General features: G+C 43.3%; 2 protein-coding genes across 8 annotated transcripts in view; both read right to left on the reverse strand.

Annotated features, from left to right (window-relative positions):
- Positions 1 to 1,004: 1,004 nt before the first annotated feature.
- On the reverse strand, positions 1,005 to 7,061 carry LOC128413761 (homeobox protein prophet of Pit-1-like). Of its 2 annotated transcripts, none has more exons than XR_008330444.1 (3): positions 6,720 to 7,061; positions 1,949 to 2,112; positions 1,005 to 1,571 (listed from the first exon to the last, which is right to left on the reverse strand). XR_008330444.1 is itself a non-coding variant. In XM_053388176.1 (3 exons), the coding sequence occupies exons 1-3, from the start codon at positions 2,872 to 2,874 to the stop codon at positions 1,005 to 1,007; spliced, it is 750 nt and encodes a 249-aa protein (XP_053244151.1). In that variant the 5' UTR covers positions 2,875 to 3,207. The 2 variants fall into 2 exon arrangements, 1 of the variants encoding a protein (XP_053244151.1); XM_053388176.1 differs by lacking the exon at positions 6,720 to 7,061 and adding an exon at positions 2,856 to 3,207.
- A 1,445-nt stretch (positions 7,062 to 8,506) lies between these two features.
- Positions 8,507 to 27,348, reverse strand: part of LOC128413760 (homeobox protein prophet of Pit-1-like) — a 76,269-nt gene continuing 57,427 nt past the window's right edge. For 2 of the 6 annotated variants that reach the window (XM_053388174.1, XM_053388173.1), the window contains 2 exons: positions 10,050 to 10,213; positions 8,507 to 9,175 (listed from right to left, as the gene is read on the reverse strand). In XM_053388174.1, coding sequence (XP_053244149.1) covers positions 8,609 to 9,175; positions 10,050 to 10,213 — 731 coding nt within the window. In that variant the 3' untranslated portion in view covers positions 8,507 to 8,608. Of the gene's footprint in view, positions 9,176 to 10,049; positions 10,214 to 15,879; positions 15,974 to 19,263; positions 19,870 to 27,348 lie in introns of those variants that run through there. The other 4 variants (XR_008330442.1, XM_053388172.1, XR_008330443.1 and 1 more) reach the window with 3 other exon arrangements.

The following is a 27,348-nucleotide window of genomic DNA, read 5'->3' on the forward strand; positions in this document are numbered from 1 at the left end:
GTGAGGAAGATCCAGCTTCCAAGCAGAGGAGGATTTAGGGCAGCCAAGCCGGTTCCCCCTCCCCCGGCGCTGAGCCTGGAGGGGCCAGAGGGGAGCAGAAGGATGAAGGAATGAAAGGAGCAGCGTGGAAGGCGAGAGGGGGCAGCCTTCCTCAGAGGCCAGACATGCTAATGCGCTTATCTCGCCTCACGGGTGGGTCCCCCCTGCGGGGTGGGGTAGGGGGGTCGTTGTGTTAAGAGGGAGAGGAGAAGAGACCGAGGGGACGGGGGGGGAGAAGAGGGGAGACCAGGGAGAAGGAGGAGGAGGGCGGCCGGTGTGGCCAAAGGGACAGGCGGGGGCGAATGCGCGGGGGCGGTTTGGGCGGGGAAATGAAATAAAGTGTTCAAAATATCCCCCCACAAAGTTTTTAATAGATATAAATGCCCATGTTGCAGGCTACGGCACATACAAGTTAAACTTAGATGTCATTAAAGCTTTGGAGAGCAACTTAACACACTCATGGTAGAAAAATCAATTAAACCTTATATCCCCATCTCAAACTTCTGTTTTTTAAAAAATGGAAACCGAACTTATTAACAAATCTACTTATAGCAGGATCTACAAATATACTTTTGCATACAAAGAAAATACAGCAACTTCCCACCACATTTATTGCCACCTACTCTAACCTCAGATACAGAGACTTAAAAATAAAAGAAAGGGACAGAAAGCCATTGGTGCATTAAAATGTGTCTCAGGAATTTTCAGCCATTAGAAGACCTGACCTTTTATCTCAAGAACCACATCTACCGCGCAACGGACTTTTTTCTATGGGAAAATTAAGCCCATGTTGATATGCTTGCACACAGGAAAGTGAATGTTTCAGTAAATGGAAAGTTAAATGAAGACTCCAGACAAGCTAGTAAAAGAACAAACTTTATTCAAAACATCCAAGTCATACATTAAAAGAGGGAGCTTGGAAAATATGTACAGGATAGCAAGGAAGGAGTTGGGGAGTGGGGATGCTAATTTGGAACCTGACTTAAAGAGAAAAACTGAGAGTCCGAAGCACTTCCATCAACATTCTGCATTTGTACAGGATTTGTAGCTGAATAATTCCCCGTTGCAGACCAGGGAGTATAACTGCTTGATGCCATGAAGAAGTTACTAGATGATGGTGGAGGCTGCCTCACCATCTCCGCACCGTAATATGGAACTGGGCAGTTGCTCGCCTGGGAAGTCTCACAAAGCCCAGTTCCACAAAAAAAAGGAGCTTGCTGGTAATAAGCAGGGTTCAATTCCAGGGAGCTCTGCTGTTGCGGGGCATACTCTCCTGCTTGCGTGTTGTTGAGAGGTGGCTGCCACAACCCTGCTCCTCCATAGCTTTCAGCATAATGAAAGTTCTGTGGCTGGTAATGTTGTTGCGTGTGAATATTTTGGAGGTTTCCTCGACTGCTTCTCGGGCTGCTGTCCAGGCTGCTTCTTGGACAGGTTCTCTCACTGTGGCTATAAGGAGCTGCAGCATGGTTCCCGATCCTTATCCTGGAACCTATCCTCTTTGGTGTTCTGGCCCTTCTGTTTTGAAACCAGATCTGAACAGAAGAAAGGAGAGAACCAAATGCCCATTATTTCCCAACGGGTAGGTCATAATTTCACTTTCAGGTACAACAACCAAACAAAGATTAGTGTATTAGTGGGAGAACCTACGTTAACTTGTTTTGTGTTGTGCGAAAGGCATATAGGCATTATGTTCAAAAGCCTTTATATCCACGATACACGCCCCCCCCCCAAAGAAAGAACCAAGAAAGAGGAAGTTAGCTCTTGAACAAGGCGCCTTTCGCGATAAGCTGAGAGGCACCAGGGTGAACCAAGGCCTTCGACTACGCAAGGGTTATTCTGAGCGTTTCAAATTCTTCCAGTATCTGCGGTTTAGGGAAGTCTTGGGAGCCCCCACCATCCCGATTCTTACGTGCACACGATCTTCTTCGACTCCGATGCACCTCGCCAGAGCCTCCCTGGTCTCGTATCCGGGGTACTGGTTCTCTTCAAACGCCTTCTTTAAAAGCTCGATTTGGGCAGGGGTGAAAACGGTCCTTTTTCTCCTATCTCCACCGACTTTGGGGTAGCTTCTTCCTGGGAAAAGACAAAGAGGCAAATCTGAAGGAAGCGCTCGGCTTAAACAGAAGCGACGCTTGCAGAGGTTCCTCCCGACATGGAAAGCTCAGGGCTGCATCGCCTGCACTTGCCCGGGCGCTGCTTGAGGTTACACTGCGTAAAACAACCACCAGTAGAGAACGCTTCAGTGGCAATTCTTTCAACCGCCCCGCTGACCACCCACCCGGCAGAGCGCAGAAGGGCAAAGCCTTCGCTTTTTACAGGAAGGCTTTTGTACCTGACATTGATTTCCACGCACTTTGTGGCCTTTAAATAAACCTCCGGTTGCTCGGAGCAAGGCTTGAATGAAAACAAACCATAGAATTTTAGATAATACGTTTACGCTCTTATTTCTATGGCTGCCATCGTTTTCCGCAGCCGATCCAAACCACGTTTATTGGGAAATTTAATCCCGTTTATGTGAAAGGGATTTAACAGTCAGAAAGTGTGTGTGTAAATGCTTCATGCAGTAAAATGCACTAAATGCTTCATGTTTACAAGTAAAATATGTGCAAACCAATCTTGCGAAATGTTTCCAACCCAAGACATTTGAGCCCCTGTGTAATCCCTCCCTGGCTACCACAAACGGGTCTTCCCTACACCCTGATCCTGACCCAGAAACAGAAACAACCTTCCTTTATAAAAACCTTCGTTTATGAAACCCTCAATTTATATCAAAGACAAGTGAACTAAAAATCGTTTTAACAATCCTCTCTTCTTACCTCGGCCGGTAGTTTTCATCTTGCAAAAGCGCTGCCTCGCTCTCTTCCAACAAAGCTGCTTTTCGCTTCCAAAATTGCCCTTTCTCCTCAAGGCGCGCTCCAGGTTTCTGGAGTTCGGCGCCTTTATAGCCCCTCCTGGCTGCCAATTGGCCGGCGCGTTTTCCTTGGAGAGAAGCGCTCCAATGGGGAGGCGGCTTTTGGGGAGGAGCGAGTTTCAAGTTCACTTTTCAAGCGCTGCTTGACCAATCTAGATTGGCTGGAGCGCACCCTTCCCTTGGCATCACCCCTTAGCAAAACTGGAAAATAGCCCCATAGGCTTGGAAATTAGTGCGCACAGTTGAAGAGAAGGGAATTGAGAAAACGGGTTGGGGAGCGAGAGAGCCAAAGAGAACTGTGGTTTATTTTTTAAAAACATTATTATGAGGCTTTCATTTTACAGACAGAGATGCGCCAAGAATGAGGCATGTTGAAAGGCTTTGCCCAAGAAGCCTAGATGCAGCAAGTACACTCTGAAACCCCCTGCCTTTTGAGATGAAGCAGGCGCCTTCACTGCACCCTTTTCGGCGCCTGCTATAAACTTTGTTTCCTTTACCTGCAAAAAGTTGCTATGCCTTTTAATCGGTGGTTTTAGCTTAACTGTAATTGCATTTTGCATGTTTTTCACTTTGACTTTTATCGATCATGTTCATGCTTTCGTAAGCCGCTTAGAGGTTTTCCTAAAGGTTAGGCGGTGCAAAAACTTTAAGGGAAGAATGTGAGTAACACCATTGCAAATAAAGGGAAGGCAAACTCCTCTTGCCAAGAAGTCAGTAGGTCTTTCAAGCCCAAGCGGTTCATGTTAGACTCTCGGAGTATTCAGCCCCTGACAGACGTCGCAACCAAATCCTGAATCTACACAGTCTCACTATAGCTTGTAACTGCAACGGGGTTGCATTCTGAGTCAAAGGGAGCTTTCCGTTTCCTAGGCTTGCTTCACACGTTGCTGGTGCTTCTTTTTCACTTCCACTATTTCTCTTTCTGGCTTTCTATCCCCACAACTATCCCGTGGCCATATTCCTCTGCCTTTCAGGGACTTGCGGCATCCAAATAGCCTGCCGCTCCACCCTGCACCCGAGGCAAGATAGTTGCCTCCGATCCTCAAAGGAACTGAAAACGTTCTGAAACCTTCCAGCTCATACAATGAATGTTCCCAGTCCCTGGCAGTTTGTTAATCAATAATGTTTCCCCATTGGTACATTCTTTGCTATTTTTGCTTAAGAAAATTAACACAAGGGACCCTCTCTAGGTGTACCTATAAACCCTAATCCTAAGTATGCTGACTCAGAATCGGCAAGGAAACTTTTTTTCGAGTAAGAACTCCATTTTTGTGGTGAGCTATGGGAAATTCAATATATTTTTCAAAATGTTTTTTTTTAGCATTTGCAGAGTGTTTTTTATGTGTAGATTCCACCCAGGGCAGCCGATAACGCTGCAGTCTTTCCTCATCCACACCAGATGACACACCACCTAGTACCTTTCCTTTCACTAAGATTTAGCAGTCTCTCCTGCGTAATGATGCCCTGTGCTCTCCACCACTCAACTCTTTCCCTCATTGAGAAAGATGGATGTGGGGAAATAAATCCCGCACCTTCCACTCCCAGAGAGGCGTGCCTGGCATCACTTTGATGTTTTTGTATGTGTCAGGTGAAGACATTTAGATCTAGTTGCAGCTAGTTGTCCTTATTGCAGCTTTTATCCTCCAACCTTAGCTTTTTGATCTCAATTGGGTGTTGTTTTAATCTTGCCTTTTATCTATTGTATTACATTTATCTCTCTCTCCAGAGCTGTTCTAGCATCTAGATTCTGGCATTTTCCCTATGTTTCCCTGTTGTTGGGTTTGAAAACAGCAAACTAGGGGAGGGGAGGGGAGGGGAGTAGAGGGGAGTAGAGAGTCAGAACTATTTGTGGTGCTGGGGAAGAGGTGTAAATACCATGCTATTTTACCCATCCAAGTTGCCCACTCAGAATTAATATTTGCCCAATAAGGGACTGGAAGTCACAGGCACCATGCAGCAAGAGATTTGCTTCCCTCGCTTTAACTAGAACCTAGGATCCAGCAATAAAGAGCTTAGTACAAAAGCCATACTCTTAGAATACAAGAATTATGAGCCCAGGAACTTGTTTGGAGAATCAGAATTAATGGGAGCTCACAGGCTTTCCACACATAAATCCGTTCCTGGTTAACTCAAGTATTCTTCATCTCAGCAGTATAATGTAGAGGGGGAGGGGGAATATTTTGCAGTTACTGTATTTATAAACACGGGGAGGTGAGGTCAGCAATCCTTTGTGATCTACTGCAAAACACCCAGCGTTCTTCCCACCGCCGCCATGCAAAGGAAACAGCAATTTAGAAAGCAATTAGGACTGGGGTGGGGGAAAGGGATTAGTTGCGCCCCCCATCCCACCCTATGCATACAAGCAGGTGATGCGTTATCACAGATCTCCAGTTCTGTGAGTGGAGAACTGGCAGAGTGATCAAGTGAATGGAACAATCAGGAAAGATTGGAGCATTGGGGACTTTTTGGTTTAGAGAAAAGTTGGATAAGAGGTGGCATGACAGAAATTTATAAAATTTTGCATTGCATGGAGAAAGTGGATAGAGAAAAATTTCTCTCCCACTAAACTACACTTTTAAAAGCTACAATCCTAAAAGCATTGAACTTTCCCCCCCTTGCACTTTGCCGTTTTATTACATTTTTAATGGATGCTTATTGTTTTGATTTGTGAGGTTCATTTCAAAAGCAGTAGATAAGTACATGGGATTGAGAGGGAGATATTTCTGACTAAATGGATTTGTCTTGATTTATAATAATTAAAAATCATGATCAACGAAAAATAAAAGAGAACAAAAAACTTATTTTGCAACTTATATGGATGGCATCATAGAGAGCATAAAGCACCCAAGCTTCAATAAAGAATTAAACCATGTGGGTGAAGCAAAAGGTCTTCACTAGATGATTTGGAGAAGAAGGCACCAGGATAGAATCCCTGAGGAGGCTGTTCCATAGCTGGGATACAACTGCCAATAAAGCTCTCTTTCCCTGATCGACACCCACTTCATCTCATTTCCGTTTCAAATATTAAAATTATATTACTCAAATAAGCCCAGTTTGACTGTGAGCAATGTGTTATGCCTGCAGATATCAGAAAAAGTTGTATCTTGACATTTCCTTCAAAAGCTCAATGTATATTTTGAAAGAGTAATCTTTAAATAACCATCAAAGCTCTTTAAATACCCATAACTCTTCCATGCATTAAGTTTGCCTAAAAATTCTTTTCACCTTAAGTTATTTTACCGGAAATCATACTTCTATGTGGGTGCTCTTTGGAACGATCTGTAATTAATTAATTAATGTGTATGAGTATGATGATCTCCAGGTTGTTAGACAGTAATTTTGTGGTTTCTGAAGCCCATTGAGAATAGGTTGTTTTTCAGAAAGTGTAGCCTTGTTGAAGAAAAGTATAGTGGAAATTTGATTAAAGAAAAGAGTGCTGGAACAGAGACATAGCAGACACAGCATTCTTTGAAGGGCTTTATAGTCTAGCTGCAGTTTTCAAACAAATGCCCACCAAAAGTCAGCATTTGGACAGCAGACTAAGCAGGCATTCAGGTCACCTAAATACAGTGAGAAGTATTATATTTCTATTTAAATTACAGTAATTGTTTTTAAGTTGCCTTTGGCCATTTGTTTATTTCATTAAATGTATACCCCACTTGATAGTAAACCACTTTGCAGTTTTTTGTTTTACAAACAGAAAAAATAATAAAATTGAGGGGGGTGGGTGGGAATCAACCATACTTCCAAATATAAGGATGAATATTACCTTAAATTAGCACAGACCCATTGAATGATATCTGTGTCCTCGTTTTCGACAGTGCTGTGGTGGTCACCATTTACTCTTCCTCCAATGAGTTCTGCGAGGTACCTACTGGGGTATCACTCTAGAAACCCTTTCTTTCACCTAAGGGAATCTAACAGGAGCTAGTAGATGGTTTACTCCCAGGCATGTGCAGAGTGCTTCCCCCTCAGCATCTGGCAACCGCCCAGGGAATGCTAGTGCTCAGGGCTTTCCTTATGGAGGAGGGAGAAAAACACCAACCGAATTCCCAGGGGCAGGTTCAGAAAAGGAGGCAAGGATGAAAAAGGGGGCATTTGCCTGAGCTGACGTCCCAGCCTCCTTGGCCAGACTTACTCCTGCAGGGGGGTCAGCAGGGCCGGCCCAAGACATTTGGTCACCTGAGCCGAGTCCCAAAACTTTCCCCCCCAGGGAAGAATGGAGATTGTTGGGAGATTAAGATCAAATGGCGAAGAAAGGCGGGAAGAGACCAGTGGCGCCTCCTCTTTGCCCCGAGGCTGCTGTAGAGGCAGATTTGGAGTGGGGTAGAAGTGGAAGTGAGGAAGATCCAGCTTCCAAGCAGAGGCGGATTTAGGGCAGCCCAGCCGGTCCCCCCCCCCGCGCGCTGAGCCTGGAGGGGCCAGAGGGGAGCAGAAGGATGAAGGAATGAAAGGAGAAGCATGGAAGGCGAGAGGGGGCAGCCTTCCTCAGAGGCCAGACATGCTAATGCGCTTATCTGGCTTCCTGGGTGGGTCCCCCCTGCGGGGTGGGGTGGGGCGGTCATTGTGTTAAGAGGGAGCGAAGAGTAGACCGAGGGGGGGGGGAGAAGCGGGGAGACCAGGGAGGAGGAGGAGGGCGGGATTCTATGAGGCGAAGCGAGAGGGAGTGGGGGGTGGGGGATGGAAGCGAGAGGGAGTGGGGGATTGGGACCAGAAAGAGGAGCGGGAAGGACACCAACCTCCGCCCCCGTTGCCCCGGGGAAATGTTCGTTATAGCGCTGATGCTGCGGGAACGTAATAAGGGAAGACAATGTCGAGAGGGAAGCCCTTCAGAGTTATCTCGTAGCCGGTCCCCAAGCGCCACCACAGGACGCGGCTATCTTCCCTCAGGCATATACAGTGGTACCTCTAGTTCACTGGCAACCCTCCCATAAAGCTTCATTGAAGACAGTAGAGCACAAAACGGGAGGGGGGGATTAAGAGCAAGAAAATGAAATAAAGTGTTCAAAGTATCCCCACACAAAGGTTTTAATAGATATAAATGTCCATGTTGCAGGCTACGGCACATACAAGTTAAACTTAGATGTCATTAAAGCTTTGGAGAGCAACTTAACACACTCATGGTAGAAAAATCAATTAAACCTTATATCCCCATCTCAAACTTCTGTTTTTTAAAAAATGGAAGACTCATTAATGGAAACCAAACTTATTAACACAGAAAAGTTTTACTAAATCCACTTATAGCAGGATCTACAAATATACTTTTGCATACAAAGAAAATATAGCAACTTCCCCCCACATTTATTGCCACCTACTCTAGCCTCAGATACAGAGACTTAAAAAGAAAAGGAAAGGGACAGAAAGCCATTGGTGCATTAAAATGTGTCTCAGGAATTTTCAGCCATTAGTAGACCTGACCTTTTATCTCAAGAACCACATCTACCGCGCAACTGACTTTTTTCTATGGGAAAATTAAGCCCATGTTGATATGCTTGCACACAGGAAAGTGAATGTTTCAGTAAATGGAAAGTTAAAGGAAGACTCCAGACAAGCTAGTAAAAGAACAAACTTTATTCAAAACATCCAAGTCATACATTAAAAGAGGGAGCTTGGAAAATATCTACAGGATAGCAAGGAAGGAGTTGGGGAGTGGGGATGCTAATCTGGAACCTGACTTAAAGAGAAAAACTGAGAGTCCGAAGCAGTTCCATCAACATTCTGCATTTGTACAGGATTTGTAGCTGAATAATTCCCCGTTGCAGACCAGGGAGTATAAGTGCTTGATGCCATGAAGAAGTTACCAGATGATGGGGGAGGCTGCCTCACCATCTCCGCACCGTAATATGGAACTGGGCAGTTGCTCGCCTGAGAAGTCTCAGAAAGCCCAGTTCCACAAAAAGCAGCTTGCTGGTAATAAGCAGGGTTCAATTCCAGGGAGCTCTGCTGTTGCGGGGCACACTCTCCTGGTTGCGTGTTGTTGAGAGGTGGCTGCCACAACCCTGCTCCTCCATAGCTTTCAGCATAATGAAAGTTCTGTGGCTGGTAATATTGTTGCATGTGAATATTTTGGAGGTTTCCTGGACTGCTTCTCGGACTGCTGCTGTCCAGGCTGCTTCTTGGACAGGTTCTCTCACTGTGGCTATAAGGAGCTGCAGCATGGTTCCCGATCCTTATCCTGGAACCTATCCTCTTTGGTGTTCTGGCCCTTCTGTTTTGAAACCAGATCTGAACAGAAGAAAGGAGAGAACCAAATGCCCATTATTTCCCAACGGGTAGGTCATAATTTCACTTTCAGGTACAACAACCAAACAAAGATTAGTGTATTAGTGGGAGAACCTACGTTAACTTGTTTTGTGTTGTGTGAAAGGCATATAGGCATTATGTTCTGTGAATATAGAAGACATTGTTACCATGAATATGTCTTTTTGATCCAACAGAGAGAATTACATTTAATAAATTATGCTTATTCCTCTGGGGTTCCACAAGACTCGCTTTATTGAAGTATAACCTGTGGATCATCTGTGAGCATCATCTTTAAGAAATTGTCAAGCGTTTCTTAATGCCAAGTGGATGGCTGCATACAAGACTTAACATATCTGTGTGAATTTGAGCTGGAAGGCAATACTTTATGCCTGGCAAATGTTTTAAAAATTCAATAAACTTAGTAATAGTAATTTTAAATGGCTCACTCAGAAGACCTACCCATTTGTTCTGCCCTGTTTGGGGTCAGAATCTCAGAAAACTCAGAATCTGCATTAAATGAATGTGTGCTGTGCATAATTTTACTGGGAAGGAAAAGGAAGCCTTAATCAGGAAGCATGATTTCTGAACAAGTATGCGCACAATTTCTCCCTAAATTTGAAAAGTAGGGAGCACAATCCACCCACCCTTTACAAAAAGCCTTTACATCCACCATACACCCCCCCCAAAGAAAGAACCAAGAAAGAGGCAGTTAGCTCTTGAGCAAGGCGCCTTTCGCGATAAGCTGAGAGGCACCAGGGTGAACTAAGGCCTTCGACTACGCAAGGATTATTCTGAGCGTTTCAAATTATGTGCGGTTTAGGGAAGTCTTGGGAGCCCCCACCATCCCGATTCTTACGTGCACACGATCTTCTTCGACTCCGATGCACCTCGCCAGAGCCTCCCTAGTCCCGTATCCGGGGTACTGGTTCTCTTCAAACGCCTTCTTTAAAAGCTCGATTTGGGCAGGGGTGAAAACGGTCCTTTTTCTCCTATCTCCTCCGACTTTGGGGTGGCTTTCTCCTGGGAAAAGACAAAGAGGCAAATCTGAAGGAAGCGCTCGGCTTAAACAGAAGAGGTTCCTCCCGACATGGAAAGCTCAGGGCTGCATCGCCTGCACTTGACCCGGAGCAAGACCCCCAGAAACGGGCGCTGCCTGAGGTTACACTGCGTAAAACGACCCCCAGTAGAGAACGCTTCAGTGGCAATTCTTTCAACCGCCCCGCTGACCACCCACCCGGCAGAGCGCAGAAGAGCAAAGCCTTCGCTTTTTACAGAAAGGCTTTTCTACCTGACATTGAAATCCACGCACTTCGTGGTCTTTAAATGAGCCTCCGATTGCTCTGAACAAGGCTTGCATGAAAAGCCAAAGCGTAAGAATTTTACGCTCTTATATCTACGCCTGCCATCCTTTGTCGCAACTAATCCTAACCACTTTTATTGGGAAATTTAATCCCGTTTATGTGAAAGGGATTTAACATTCAGAAAGTGAGTGTGTATATGCTTCATGCAGTAAAATGCAGTAAATGCCTCATGCTTACAAGTAAAGATGTGCAAACCAATCTTGCGAAATGTTTCCAACCGAAGACATTTGAGCCCCTGTGTAATCCCTCCCTGGCTACCACAAATGGGTCTTTGAAAGCCTTCCCTACACCCTGATCCTGATCCTGACCCAGAAACAGAAACACCCTTCATTTATAAAAACCGTCGTTTATGAAACCCTGAATTTATATCAATTATTTGAGCAATTTTTAAAAGACAAGTGAACTAAAAATCTTCTTAACAATCCTTTCTTCTTACCTCGGCCGGTACTTTTCATCTTGTAAAAAAGCTGCCTCGTTCTCTTCCAACAAAGCTGGTTTTCGCTTGCAAAGTGTCCTTGCTCCTCAAGGCGCGCTCCAGGTTTCTGGAGTTCGGCGCCTTTATAGCCCCTCCTGGCTGCCAATTGGCCGGCGCGTTTTCCTTGGAGAGAAGCGCTCCAATGGGGAGGCGGCTTTTGGGGAGGAGCGAGTTTCAAGTTCACTTTTCAAGCGCTGCTTGACCAATCTAGATTGGCTGGAGCACACCCTTCCCTTGGCATCACCCCTTTGCAAAACTTGAAAATAGCCCCATAGGCTTGGAGATTTAGCAGTCTCTCCTGCGTAATATGCCCTCTGCTCTCCACCACTCAACTCTTTCCCTCATTCAGAGAGATGGATGTGGGGAAATAAATCCCGCACCTTCCACTCCCAGAGAGGCTTGCCTGGCATCACTTTGATGTTTTTGTATGTTTCAGGTGAAGACATTTAGATCTACTTGCAGCAAGTTCTTCTTAGTGCAGGTTTTATCCTCCAACCTTAGCTTTTTGATCTCAATTGGGTGTTGTTTTAATCTTGCCTTTTATCTATTGTATTACATTTATCTCTCTCTCCAGAGCTGTTCTAGCATCTAGATTCCGATATTTTGCCTATTTTATACAGAGAGCAGCTTGGAATCAGGGGCATATCTCCTACGAAACCAATGAATCTTAAGATTCTGGGCACCTAATCTCAGAGGGATTTAGTCCACATGCCTACACATTTTTATTCACACCAGTGTCTTTGACACGTGAGACAACCCAGAACAGGAATTCTAATCAAAATCTGATTTTTTAAATGTGGTGATCTGTTGAAGAAGACAACAGTGGTTACCCAGAACTCATTGCTAGTTGTGAAGGGCCCCCCAGAACAGCTGAAGCTACAGAGCCCCTAAAATGTGGGTAGGTCTGCCACTGCTTGGGACTGATGTTGAGATAACTGTAAGTGATGTTGGGAGAACTGAGGCACATTGTCATTCAAATAGTGTGTATGTGCCATGCCATGTGACAAAATCTGTGGGGTGGGGCTTTCCTGGGACCCCCACTATTTTATTCAAGTTGGCACCCCTGATAATGGGTGTCGCCCCCCTTGCCTGGCATCACTTTAATGTCTTTGTATGTTTCAGGTGAAGACATTTAGATCTACTTGCAGCAAGTTCTTCTTAGTGCAGGTTTTATCCTCCAACCTTAGCTTTTTGATCTCAATTGGGAGTTGTTTTAATATTGCCTTTTATCTATTGTATTGCATTTATCTATATCTCCAGAGCTGTTCCACCATCTAGATTCTGGCATTTTGCCTATGTTATACACAGAGCAGCTTGGAATGCAGGGCAGAGCTCCTTGGAAACCAATGAATCTTAAGATTCTGGGCGCCAAATCCCAGAGGGGCCCCAGCCCTGAATTTAGTTCACAAGCATAAACATTTTTATTCACACCAGTGACTTTGACACGTGTGACAACCCAGAACAGAAATTCTTTTTTTAAAATGTGGTAATCTGTCATGGAACAAGCCCATTGAAGAAGACAACAGTGGTTACCCAGAACTCATTGCAGGTGATGCGTTATCACAGATCTCCAGTTCAGATAATTCGGAAAAGGGCAAGCAGAGTGATCAAGTGGATGGAACAATGAGGAAAGCTTTGGAGCATCGGGGACTTTTTGGTTTAGAGAAAAGTTGAATAAGAGGTGGCATGACAGAAATTTATAAAATTTTGCATTGCATAGAGAAAAATTTCTCTCCCAGTGAACTACACTTTTAAAAGCTACAATCCTAAATGCATTGCAGTTTGCCTTTGCTGTTTTATTACATTTTTAATGGATGGTTATTGTTTTGAAATATTGATGTAAACCGCTTTGTGAGGTTCATTTCAAACCCAGTACATAAGTAAATGAAATGGTAGGGACTAAGAGGGACGTATTTCTGACTAAATGGATCTGTCTTGATTCATAATAATTAAAAATCATGATCAACCAAAAATAAAATGTAGCCTTATTGGAGTTAAAATGTAGCCTTATTGGAGAGGAAAAAAACTTCCAAGCAGAGGCGGATTTAGGGCAGCCCAGCCCCCGCCCCCCGCGCTGAGCCTGGAGGGGCCAGAGGGGAGCAGAAGGATGAAGGAATGAAAGGAGCAGAACGGAAGGCGAGAGGGGGCAGCCTTCCTCAGAGGCCAGACATGCTAATGCGCTTATCTGGCTTCCTGGGTGGGTCCCCCCTGCGGGTTGGGGTGGGGGGATCATTGTGTGAAGAGGGAGCGAAGAGGAGACCGAGGGGAGGGGGGGAGAAGCGGGGAGACCAGGGAGGAGGAGGGCGGCCGGGGTGACGCCGCAGGGGAAGCCGTGGCCAAAGGGCGCCCAGGCAGGACAGGCGGGGGCGCATGCGCGGGGGCGGTTTGGGCGGGAAACGGCGCCAACCTGGATTTTATGAGGCGAAGCGAGAGGGAGTGGGGGATGGGCGGCCGTTGGGCCCAGAAAGAGGAGCGGGAAGGACACCCCCCCCGTTGCCCCAGCAAGACGTTCGTTATAGCGCTGATGCTGCGGGAAAGTAATAAGGGAAGACAATGGCGAGAGGGAAGCCCTTCAGAGTTATCTCGTAGCCGCTGCCCAGGCGCCACCACAGGGCGCGGCTATCTTCCCTCAGGCATATATATATCTCAGATGTGTATCTCATATGTTTTTGGGGTACCAGTGGAAGTCCTCAAGAGCACCATTGCACCCCCAGTCCCCGTTTTGGTAACCCTCTTGGGAAGACCATATATTTGTCCCATTTTGAGATATGAAACTAATACTGAGGATGACGTGACCTGGAAATCAGCTTTATAGCGAGCTTTTTATTTCTTTATTGTGGGAGCCTCACAGGACTGTCAAGTGAGATAGAATTACGATTCTCAAAAATGGAATATTAATGTCCCTAGCCGAGGCCAAATTGTCTGGAAATATTGACTATCAAGTATAAATGGTCTGGAATCCACTTCACATACCATCATAAACAGACATACTTGGATTCCAACGTTGATGAGTCAAAAAGTCTCCTTCACAGCTAATACATGCCGCAATCCCTAGATTTTGATGTTATATGGAAGCCATACTATGACCACCTGAAAAGAATGCTTAGAAATACAGTGGTACCTCGGGTTACAGACACTTCAGGTTCTAGACTCTGCTAAACCAGAAATAGTACCTCGGGTTAAGAACTTTGCACAGCATCCTAAATCTCCCTTCCAAAATAAGAGAATTTTGAAGCAAATTAGTTGAGACACATTTCTATATTCTGGAACGAATAAGACACCCCTTACATTCTTGATAGATGTTCCACCGCTATGATGAAGAATATATTGAGATAGATTGCAACGTATTGTATCCCAAAGGATACAAGTAAATGTTTTCCAGGAAATTCTGCTAGTCCCTACTGTGAGTACCTTTCAGGAATACAAGTTTATATCAATTGCCTTCTTCAGAAATACACCGAGCTTCTAAGCGATCATGATGGCAGAAATTAGAGACATTTCATCGTGTCTCTCCCACCCCCAATGTGAGCCCTCTTTTGTTCAGGGATAATCTTTCCTGAGACAGTACTGATATGTTTGCTGAGGTTTCCACATCTTTCTGTAACGCCCGCAACCTTCACGGAAGCTTTTATTTCAGTCGTAAAAAATGTAGTTCTTACTCGAAAAAAGAAAGTTTCCTTGCCGATTCTGAGTCAGCATACCTATGATTAGGGTTTATAGGTAGACTTAGGGAGGGTCCCTTGTGTTAATTATCTTATGCAAAAATAACAAAGAATGTACCAACAGAGAACCATTATTGATTAACAAACTGCCAGGGACTGGGAACATTCATTGTATGAGCTGGAAGGTTTCAGAAAGTTTTCAGTTCCTTTGAGGATCGGAATTGTATTCACTGCATGTTAAAAAGCAATAAAATACATTTTAAAAACCGGCGTTGATATGCTTAATATTTCGCTGCTGGCACGTTTCGACTTGGAGCATTATCCAATGCAGGCAACTGAAGAGAAGAGAATTCAGAAGTGAGGAGAGAGAGAGAGAGAGAGAGAGAGAGAGAGAGAGAGAGAGAGAGAGGACTTTCCGGCGCCTGCTACACATTTTCTTTGCCAAGCCAGTGCAAGTAACTGCCCCAGAACTGAATAAAGTGGGGTGTCCCACACCTGCATCGTACAAAAATCACACTTGCGGTCCAACCAAAGAACACGCCCCCCCTTTAATAGGTAGCACACACTTTCGACTTGGAGCACGTTTCGACTTGGAGCAGGCAACTGAAGAGAAGAGAATTCAGAAGTGAGGGGGGAGAGAGAGAGAGAGAGAGAGAGAGAGAGAGAGAGAGAGAGAGAGGACTTTCCGGCGACTGCTACACATTTTCTTTGCCAAGCCAGTGCAAGTAACTACCCCAGAACTGAATAAAGTGGCGTGTCCCACACCTGCATCGTTCAAAAATCACACTTGCGGTCCAACCAAAGAACACCCCCCCCCCACCGCGCGAGCTTTAGCAGGTAGCACACACTTCCTATCTTAATCGGATACTCTCCTTTTTAAAAAGTTTTTGTTGTTGTTCTAAAAAGAAGCAAGTGTAAATTATTTCATATCGACAAAGAAGCTGGGAACAACTTAATTCCAATACCCCTCATTTCAGCCTCTGCCGTCTAAATAAATTAGCACATCGCCTTGGATGGAGGCTCTGGCAACTGCCAGCAATCGCATCAAATGCGAATAATACGGTATACATAAGAGCGGCGGCAACCGAAGAAAGAAATCTAAACTATGCAAGCAAGCTATATTTTATTAACATATGATTTAATTTGCACTCATTTGCACTGGTTTTGAAGACTTAGGAAACAGCTTACGTTCTTTTAAAAACGGTGCATTGGATATGCAAGGGCACCCGCCATCTTAGAAGAGGAATTCCTTGCACCAAGAATGCCTTTTCCAAGCTGGTACCTGCAAGTTAGGATTCGTATGTTAATCTTTTATAAACCCAAAAAAATAAAAAATAAGACGACAGTGCCGTTGTAGTTGGTTTAATTTGCTTTAATTCAATCTGGACGGCCAGCCCATTTAAAGAGGTTCCCCGGTTGCGGAATGCTCTCTCTAGTGAGCTGCCCCGTCTTCATCATTATTGCGTTTCCTTAGGAATTTGAAAATATTGCTGTTTGCTCAGGCATTTGGTGGCTGCAGAATAATGTTCCTGACAACCCCGAGATCAGCGGACAGAAGAATAGTTTAAAAAACAAACCTCCTATAATTACTGTGTTTGCAATTGTTATTTTTTTTTAATATTTGAAATGGTTTAGAATGTTTTTGCTTTGTTTTTGTTTTTAGAGTGTGTACTGTTTCTGTTTGCCGATCTGGACTCCGAAGGGCGGCGTATAAATTCCGTAAATAAAACCGTAAGAACATAGCAACCCGGAACATTGCATAGGTTTTATTTGTAGGAGGACAAGGAAAGGAAAACAAGCAAGCAAAGTTGAGGTATCAAATACATAGCTGCGTTTCAACCTATTACTAGTTCGTTTATACATTATGTCCCTTTCTTCCTCCTAGGTTCAAAGATCCCAGTGTTTCACCGCATAAATTGTAATTTCACAAATTTCAAAGCAGAATGTACCACAAAGTAACTTCGTAATAAGAACAGTAGCCATGCCAATGAGAGATTAGCGCTGTGCTGGTGGTGGTTATAATGAACATTTAAACTTCATGGCTACTGAAACACACGGACCAGGAGGTCAAGTTTCTGCTGGGAAATACGTGTTGAATTAACACTGGCAGGACGCCTAAGGGGGCAGTTTCAATAGACTGACCTTTGCTGTAACTCGAGGGATGTTTTCTATTATGGATTTTAGGCAGAAAACCGATAGCAACCTAACCCCCAACCTCTGAGCTGCGACAGACTTGTCCACCACTCAACTCTTTCCCTCATTCAGAGAGATGGATGTGGGGAAATAAATCCCGCACCTTCCACTCCCAGAGAGGCGTGCCTGGCATCACTTTGATGTTTTTGTATGTGTCAAGTGAAGACATTTAGATCTAGTTGCAGCTAGTTGTTCTTATTGCAGGTTTTATCCTCCAACCTTAGCTTTTTGATCTCAATTGGGTGTTGTTTTAATCTTGCCTTTTATCTATTGTATTACATTTATCTCTCTCTCCAGAGCTGTTCTAGCATCTAGATTCTGGCATTTTCCCTATGTTTCCCCGTTGTTGGGTTTGAAAACAGCAAACTAGGGGAGGGGAGGGGAGGGGAGGGGAGTAGAGAGTCAGAACTATTTGTGGTGCTGGGGAAGAGGTGTAAATACCATGCTATTTTACCCACCCAAGTTGCCCGCTCAGAACTAATATTTGCCCAATAAGGGACTGGAAGTCACAGGCACCATGCAGCAAGAGATTTGCTTCCCTCGCTTTAACTAGAACCTAGGATCCAGCAATAAAGAGCTTAGTACAAAAGCCATACACTTAGAATACAAGAATTATGAGCCCAGGAACTTGTTTGGAGAATCAGAATTAATGGGAGCTCACAGGCTTTCCACACATAAATCCGTTCCTGGTTAACTCAAGTATTCTTCATCTCAGCAGTATAATGTAGAGGGGGAGGGGGAATATTTTGCAGTTACTGTATTTATAAACACGGGGAGGTGAGGTCAGCAATCCTTTGTGATCTACTGCAAAACACCCAGCGTTCTTCCCACCTTCTTCCCACCGCTGCCATGCAAAGGAAACAGCAATTTAGAAAGCAATTAGGACTGGGGTGGGGGAGCGGGACAGGGATTAGTTGCGCCCCCCATCCCACCCTATGCATACAAGCAGGTGATGCGTTATCACAGATCTCCAGTTCTGATAATTCAGAAAAGGGCCGGCAGAGTGATCAAGTGAATGGAACAATCAGGAAAGATTGGAGCATTGGGGACTTTTTGGTTTAGAGAAAAGTTGGATAAGAGGTGGCATGACAGAAATTTATTAAATTTTGCATTGCATGGAGAAAGTGGATAGAGAAAAATTTCTCTCCCACTAAACTACACTTTTAAAAGCTACAATCCTAAAAGCATTGAACTTTCCCCCCTTGCACTTTGCCTTTGCTGTTTTATTACATTTTTAATGATGCTTATTGTTTTGATATATTGATGTAAACCACTTTGTGAGGTTCATTTCAAAAGCAGTAGATAAGTACATGGGATTGAGAGGGAGATATTTCTGACTAAATGGATTTGTCTTGATTTATAATAATTAAAAATCATGATCAACGAAAAATAAAAGAGAACAAAAAACTTATTTTGCAACTTATATGGATGGCATCATAGAGAGCATAAAGCACCCAAGCTTCAATAAAGAATTAAACCATGTGGGTGAACCAAAAGGTCTTCACTAGATGATTTGGAGAAGAAGGCACCAGGCTAGAATCCCTGAGGAGGCTGTTCCATAGCTGGGATACAACTGCCAATAAAGCTCTCTTTCCCTGATCGACACCCACTTCATCTCATTTCCGTTTCAAATATTAAAATTATATTACTCAAATAAGCCCAGTTTGACTGTGAGCAATGTGTTATGCCTGCAGATATCAGAAAAAGTTGTATCTTGACATTTCCTTCAAAAGCTCAATGTATATTTTGAAAGAGTAATCTTTAAATAACCATCAAAGCTCTTTAAATACCCATAACTCTTCCATGCATTAAGTTTGCCTAAAAATTCTTTTCACCTTAAGTTATTTTACCGGAAATCATACTTCTATGTGGGTGCTCTTTGGAACGATCTGTAATTAATTAATTAATGTGTATGAGTATGATAATCTCCAGGTTCTTGGACAGTAATTTTGTGGTTTCTGAAGCCCATTGAGAATAGGTTGTTTTTCAGAAAGTGTAGCCTTGTTGAAGAAAAGTATAGTGGAAATTTGATTAAAGAAAAGAGTGCTGGAACAGAGACATAGCAGACACAGCATTCTTTGAAGGGCTTTATAGTCTAGCTGCAGTTTTCAAACAAATGCCCGCCAAAAGTCAGCATTTGGACAGCAGACTAAGCAGGCATTCAGGTCACCTAAATACAGTGAGAAGTATTATATTTCTATTTAAATTACAATAATTGTTTTTAAGTTGCCTTTGGCCATTTGTTTATTTCATTAAATGTATACCCCACCTGATAGTAAACCACTTTGCAGTTTTTTGTTTTACAAACAGAAAAAATAATAAAATTGAGGGGGGGGGGTGGGAATCAACCATACTTCAAAACATACAGATTAATATTACCTTAAATTAGCACAGAGCCATTGAATGATATCTGTGTCCTCGTTTTCGACAGTGCTGTGGTGGTCACCATTTACTCTTCCTCCAATGAGTTCTGCGAGGTACCTACTGGGGTATCACTCTAGAAACCCTTTCTTTCACCTAAGGGAATCTAACAGGAGCTAGTAGATGGTTTACTCCCAGGCATGTGCAGAGTGCTTCCCCCTCAGCATCTGGCAACCGCCCAGGGAATGCTAGTGCTCAGGGCTTTCCTTATGGAGGAGGGAGAAAAACACCAACCGAATTCCCAGGGGCAGGTTCAGAAAAGGAGGCAAGGATGAAAAAGGGGGCATTTGCCTGAGCTGACGTCCCAGCCTCCTTGGCCAGACTTACTCCTGCAGGGGGGTCAGCAGGGCCGGCCCAAGACATTTGGTCACCTGAGACGAGTCCCAAAACTGTCCCCCCCCCCCCCCGGGAAGAAGGGGAGAATGGAGATTGTTGGGGGATCAAGATCAAATGGCGAAGAAAGGCGGGAAGAGACCAGTGGCGCCTCCTCTTTGCCCCGAGGCTGCTGTAGAGGCAGATTTGGAGTGGGGTAGAAGTGGAAGTGAGGAAGATCCAGCTCCAAAGAAGAGGACGGATTTAGGGCATCCCAGCCGGTCCCGTCCCCCCCGCGCGCTGAGCCTGGAGGGGCCAGAGGGGAGCAGAAGGATGGAGGAATGAAAGGAGAAGCATGGAAGGCGAGAGGGGGCAGCCTTCCTCAGAGGCCGGACATGCTAATGCGCTTATCTGGCTTCCTGGGTGGGTCCCCCCTGCGGGGTGGGGTGGGGCGGTCATTGTGTTAAGAGGGAGCGAAGAGGAGACCGAGGGGACGGGGGGGAGAAGCGGGGAGACCAGGGAGAAGGAGGAGGAGGAGGGCGGCCGGTGTGGGTTGGCGCCGGGTTTAATGTGTGACAAGTATGTGGTAATCTGTCAAAAATTACATTGGCTGTCAAAAATTAAAAGCAAAATAATTAGAGACAAACACCAGCAGACCATTGTGGGCGATGTGCTTTAAATTGCCTGCAAAGGCTTCGTGGGACAGAAAAGTTTTCTGCTCATTCATGAGTTCCATATAGATACAAGCATAAGCAAAGAGATGGAAGCTGGAAATGAGCTGATGCAAGAACCAACAGATTCGCTACAGATTGCTGGCCACTGGGAAAACCTTATTGCAGTGATGGGAAACACTGTAACTTAGTGGCAGAACGTGTTGTCTGCATGCAGAAGGTCCCAGGTCCAGCTCCTGGTGTCTCCGAGGTAGTAGGGCTTGATCAGACTCCCACCTGAAACCCTAGAGAGCTTCTCCACAGTGCTGAAGCAGAACCATCAAATGGTGAAGTTGGCAGGGACCCTGAGGGTCATCTAGTCCAACCCTCTCCAATGCAGGAAAATGTATTAGGTGGACTACAACTCTAATAATATTTGATCATACTGGCTGGGGGTATCTTAATCTTCCCTCCACAAAAAGGAGGTTGAAATCAATCCTAGGTGCACTTTTCATTGCAGGATTTAAATGGCAGACCAACAAGGACAGTGTCACTTGCAATAATATCAAACAATGCCTCCACAATTCAACCACCTAGCATCTGCGGTTTTTCTTCCGCAAAAGGTATGTGAAGCTTGGTTGTAAGAATGAAATAACAGTATAAACAATACTATCTTTTCTTGTAAATCAACACTGTTGCAATATATATGGAGCTATATCAGTGGGAAGCTTGCTTTATATCAGTTATTCAAACTGGCCTCCCCCAGCCCCGATAATTTATATCAGTTGATCCTGAAAAGGGCTGAGGCTATAAATGACCCAGAGGGCCAGCAAATATGTGGGAGGAACTGTAAACAGCAGAGGCCAGGAAGATAAGTTCAGATGGTGATGATTTGGTTATTAACAGTCCATTATTAAGAAGGTTTGGGGGCGTTTCCTTTCCCTTTGACCTCACTTACAATCCTCTACAACTCAGGATAATACTTTATACATCTGATATTGGGCTATACGTATGCCTAATTTTGATAATTTCTGAAATGACTGTTCTTTTCGATCTGATCTAGATGCGAAACACTGGGAAATACTGCCCCCTAGTGCTTATTTGTGAATTTAAGATGCTGTTTATCTGCTTTCTCTTGTTTGCTTGAGCTATCTGGATTTGTTTCTACAGAAGTTATTCAGTGCCCAACAAATTATCCTTATTCCCTGCAGGATTTTGTTGTGTTTCCTAGATGATGGGTTACCAGTAAAGGGCCTCATTCCCAGTCCCAAAGATAAGTGTGCTGCTCATGGGTGTAAGCAAGGGGGGCAACTGCCCCCCATCAAGCAAAACAATAGAAATACTTAAGTAACTAACCAATCATGTCGGTTCTGCACCTCCTAACAAAAGTCCTGTCCCCCCACAAACAAAAATCCAGGCTACGCCCATGGTGCTGTCTGCAACAATGCTTCATTTCTGGAAAAGAGAGGTCATGTTTGCTTGGGGACCATGCTACCTGACTTCTTCACTCCTAAATAAATATGGATAGGTTACGACTGCTCAAGGGTAAAAGAACAATCTGCACATGCACAGAAAAACTCATCTTGTAGTTACTGACAGAAGAGTGTGTAGTGGTTAGAATGCTGGACTACAAGCATGGAGACATGGGTTCAAGCGTTAACTGAGCCACAAAGATCACTGGATAGACTTAAGCCAGTTATAGCTCAACCTAGCGGGTGGTGCTGTGGGTTAAACCACAGAGCCTAGGACTTGCTGATCAGAAGGTCGGAAGTTCGAATCCCCACGATGAGGTGAGCTCCCGTTGCTCGGTCCCTGCTCCTGCCAACCTAGCAGTTTGAAAGCACATCAAAAAGTGCAAGTAGATAAATAGGTAGCGCTCTGGCGGGAAGGTAGACGGTGTTTCCGTGCGCTGCTCTGGTTCGCCAGAAGCGGCTTAGTCATGCTGGCCACATGACCTGGAAGCTGTACGCTGGCTCCCTCGGCCAATAAAGCGAGATGAGCACCGCAACCCCAGTCGGCCACTACTGGACCTAATGGTCAGGGGTCCCTTTACCTTTAACCTACCTCAGAAAGTTGTTGTGAGGATAAATGGGGATGAGGGACATCATGAAAACCATTCTGAGGATTTGTAGGATGAAAGTGTAATAAATAAATAAATAAATAAATAAATATTAAATTTTATGTAATCTGGCATTAGTTTGTTAAAAAATTGGAAAACTAATAAATACTATTTGGCAGATAAATAAATGTTCTGGAAACCCAGATTCTGGAGCTGCAGATATTAAGACAATCTCTTTCAACCTAAAAAGTTAAGGAAGCTGTATCAGTTTGTAAGAAGAGCAATCTGTCTTGCAGAAGTTGCCATTGACTGATTCCGAGTCTCATATTGCTGTTATGAGCAGTGTCTTGATAGGAGAGCCTCATGACATGGCAAATTGCTGTCTGTCAACCAGCATTTCCACAGTGCATCTACACAGTTGTGTGCTGGCTGCAATGTATTGCTGAGTTAGCCCAGTCTGATGCTGCCAAAACTCATTGGACCACATCAGTGAGGCCAAGAGGGGGTTACTAAATTTGGACTAAATTTGCCTAGGCCGTCCTGTTAGATGAGCTTTGTTGGGAGAGTGATGCTTCAGCAGTCTCTCACATTGGCTTTTGATACCATCAGCCATGGTATCCTCCTGGTCTGTCTACAGAAGATGGGTACCTGGAGCATTGATCTGCACTGGTTCCGGTCTTGAGATAATGGGCAGTTCCAGAAAACAGAATTGGATGAGTGTTTCTCAACCCTCTGTCTCTTCAGCTGTGGGGTGCTGCAGGGCACGATATGTCTCCAGTGTTGTTTAAAATCCATATGAAGCTATTGGGACTTGAGAATTATGTGAAAGGCAATGCATTAATTGATAAAATAATAGTGTACATTCAATACCCGGTCTTGAAAGCTTTTTCTGTGGCTCACTTTAAACCATGGCAACCTATAGCTGATTATCCTTAACACCATGTTATATAAGTAAATAATTGTTTTTATAATGTACATTTTCATTAGATGATATCTATGGAGGAAATAGAATCATAGAATTGCAGAGTTGGAAGGGACCCTGAAGGTCATCTAGGCCAATCCCCTGCAATTCAAGAATCTCAACAACTAAAGCATCCAATTCTATAGAGATAAAACCCTTTCCCTTCCAAGCTCTTACAGAGGGATACGCCAAATTTGGATTGAGACCATTGCTGTGGTGTTATTTAAAGGCAGTTTCCCATTCCATATATTTATTTGCTGCATGGAAAAGAAATTGAGATCAAAGCCAAAGTCTCATGAAATTTTAAGAGAAATAAAGTTCTATCAGAGACAATATATGGAACTGATGAACCAGGAGATAGAATGGAAAATAAAGCAAATGAGACAAAAGACATTTGAATCGGCAGATAAATGTGGGAAACTTCTGGCATGGCAACTGAAGAAGAGACAAAAGTTGAATATGGTTACAAGCTTAGAGGTTGAAGGAAAGAACATTTTTAGGCCAAATGAGATTAGAAACTGTTTTCAGAGTTATTTCAGGAAACTTTATGCACAAGGGCCGGTGGAGGAAAAAGAGATGGAAGAATTTCTCAAAAAATATGGGTTACAAAAAATATCTGAACAAAGTAAAGTGATTTTAAACCAGAAAATAACTGAGCAAGAAATAGAGGGAGCCATTCAAAACATGAAACTGGGAAAATCTCCAGGACCAGATGGCCTGACTTCCAGATATTACAAAGCTTTGAAAGATTGGCTGATTCAACCGTTCAAGGAAGTCTGCAATGAAATTTTAGAGGGGAAGAAGGCACCTGAATCGTGGAAAGAAGCATATATTACACTTATACCAAAATCTGAGACTGAAAAGAACCAGATTAAGAACTACCGCCCTATATCATTGCTTAATGTGGACTACAAAATTTTTGCAGACATTTTGGCAAAAAGACTGAAGAGGGTTTTGGTGGGTGAGATTCATAAAGACCAGGCTGGCTTTCTCCCGGGAAGACATTTATCTGATAATGTGAGAAATATAATAGACATTATGGAGTTACTCGAAAATAATATTAATACTAAGGCAGTATTAATATTTGTGGACGCTGAGAAAGCCTTTGATAATATCTCTTGGAGTTTTATGAAAAAGAATCTCAAAGGAATGGGGGTAGGCCAAGGTTTTGAGAATGGTATAGGTGCAATCTATTCTGAACAAAAAGCAAAACTAATTGTAAATAACGTGGTTACTGAAGAAATTGCTATTGAAAAAGGGACACGACAGGGGTGCCCAATATCCCCATTACTTTTTATAACTGTTCTGGAGGTTTTACTAAATATGATTAGAGGGGACCAGCTGGTAAAAGGGATTCAGGTCGGAGCTAAACAATACAAGTTGAAAGCGTTTGCAGATGATTTAGTTTTAACTTTGCAAGAGCCAGACACTAGTACGAAAAAAGTTTTGGAGATAATACAAGTTTTTGGTCGAGTGGCAGGTTTTAAGTTAAATAAACAAAAAACAAAGGTACTGGGAAAGAATTTAACAGTGGAGGAAAGAGAGAAGTTTCAGAGTGAAACTGGATTAATGGTAGCAAATAAGGTGAAATATCTAGGGGTTAATTTAACAACTAAGAATGTGAACTTATTTAAAGATAACTATGAGAAATGTTGGACAGAAATTAAGAAAGATTTGGAAATATGGTCAAACTTGAGACTTTCCTTGTTAGGCCGAATTGCTGTTATTAAGATGAATGTTTTGCCAAGAATGTTGTTTTTGTTTCAAACACTGCAGATTGTGGACAGAATGGACTGTTTCAAGAAGTGGCAGAAAGATATATCGAGATTTGTCTGGCAGGGCAAAAAGCCCAGAATAAAATTTAAGATATTAACTGATGCAAAAGAAAGAGGGGGGTTTGCCCTGCCGGACTTAAAACTGTACTATGAAGCAGCAGCTTTTTGCTGGCTGAAAGACTGGCTACTTCTTGAGAACACAAACATTTTGGATTTAGAAGGGTTCAATAATAGGTTTGGTTGGCATGCATATATATGGTATGACAAGGTAAAAATTCATAAAGGTTTCAAAAACCATATTATTAGGAAAGCATTATACAATGTTTGGACTCGTTATAAAGATCTGTTGGAAAATAAAACCCCTAGGTGGTTGTCACCAATGGAGGCTAAGGAAGTTAAAAAACTTAATATGGAATCTAAATGGCCAAAATATTGGGAAATTATAGAACAAGAAGGTGGAAATGTGAAATTACAGAGTTATGAGAAACTGAAGTTTAAAGTAAGAGTTTGGCTTCATTATTACCAGATAAATGAAGTTTTTAAACAGGACAGGAAAATCGGCTTCCAGGTGGAAAAGTCAAAGTTAGAAACAGAATTGTTAGAACCCAATACTAAGAATTTGTCAAGAATGTATAATCTGCTGCTGAAATGGAATACACAGGATGAAACGGTTAAATCAGCTATGATTAAATGGGCACAGGATGTCGGTCACGACATTATGTTTGCTGACTGGGAACAGTTATGGACCACCGGTATAAAGTTTACGGCATGTAATGCCTTAAGAGAGAATATTATGAAAATGATTTATAGGTGGTACATGACCCCAGTCAAGCTAGCAAAAATTTATCATTTGCCAAATAACAAATGTTGGAAATGTAATGAGACTGAAGGTACTTTTTACCACCTTTGGTGGACGTGCCCAAGGATTAAGGCCTTCTGGGAAATGATATATAATGAAATTAAGAAGGTGCTTAAGTGTACCTTTTACAAAAAACCAGAGGCTTTTCTCCTGGGCATAGTAGGCCAATTGGTGTCAAAGAAAGATAGGACGTTTTTTATGTATGCTACAACAGCAGCAAGAGTGCTACTAGCAAAGTATTGGAAGACACAAGAACTACCCACACTGGAAGAGTGGCAGACGAAGGTGATCGACTATATGGGACTAGCAGAGATGACGAGCAGAATCCGTGACCAAGGGAAAGAGACGGTGGAGGAAGACTGGAAGAAATTTAAACTTTATCTTAAAAACTCTTGTAAGATTATGGAGTGTTAAAATGTCATGGTTTAAGCATAGCAGATTTGCAGCGATAAATGATTGGACAAGAGGAAAGAAAAGGGTTAAAGAAAGGAATTAATAAGTAATTCAGACCAGGGGTTGCTGAAAAAATTTAAAACAGGGATGCAGAAAAGGGAGGCATGGGGAAGTCGTTGAAATTGGGTATATGAAAAAAATTATGAAATTATACATGTTTATATGTTTGTTTGTTAGTGTTTGTTTTTTGTATTGTTTTATATTATATGTTGAAAAACCAATAAAAATTTTTTATAAAAAAAAAAATATTTATTTGCTGCATGTAGCATCTTAACTGTTCTTATCAATCCAAACTTAGTGCATAGCTGTACAGCAAAAATTATGGTGAATTAGAGTAATGAATTATTGCCGTACCATCATAAATGAGGGAGGCCTTGCCAATTTTGTGGATAAGGCAGCGGTCATTTTGAATGCACACTTCTCTTCTCACCTGCACCCCTAGAAGTCGTAACCACGGACATAATTTCTTTATCGGAAACTCAATATATAATTCCATTGTTTCCTCTTTCTGTCAGCTTTTTGACATCTAATAGACTTGATTTGAACAGAAAGAAGAAGAGTTTGGATTTGATATCCTGCTTTATCACTACCCAAAGGAGTCTCAAAGCGGCTAACATTCTCCTTTCCCTTCCTCCGCCACAACAAACACTCTGTGAGGTGAGTGGGGCTGAGAGACTTCAAAGAAGTGTGACTAGCCCAAGGTCACCCAGCAGCTGCATGTGGAGGAGCGGAGACGCGAACCCGGTTCTCCAGATTACCAGTCTACCGCTCTTAACCTCTACACCACACTGGCTCTGGATGTTTTAAAATTAATTCTTCCTATCCTAAAATTCATAGGAGACTCTTTGTATCTGTTTCCATACCCCACCACCACCTTCTGAGGAAGAGACTTAATCTTGCCTCTGGGTCAATGCCAAGCAGATGGGGATCAAACAAGTCCAGAATAATGCTAAAAGTGGGAGGGGAGGAAGGGA

The sequence above is a fragment of the Podarcis raffonei genome, chromosome 5 (genome assembly GCF_027172205.1).
Source record: "Podarcis raffonei isolate rPodRaf1 chromosome 5, rPodRaf1.pri, whole genome shotgun sequence".
In the NCBI taxonomy this organism is placed as follows: Eukaryota; Metazoa; Chordata; class Lepidosauria; order Squamata; family Lacertidae; genus Podarcis; species Podarcis raffonei.

What these genes read in the sequence shown, in the direction of transcription:
- LOC128413761 (XM_053388176.1), bottom strand. An exon ending in TCGAAGAAGATCGTGTGCAC is followed by an intron (nt 1,572 to 1,948) that starts GTAAGAATCGGG and finishes TCTTCTGTTCAG; the next exon opens with ATCTGGTTTCAAAACAGAAG.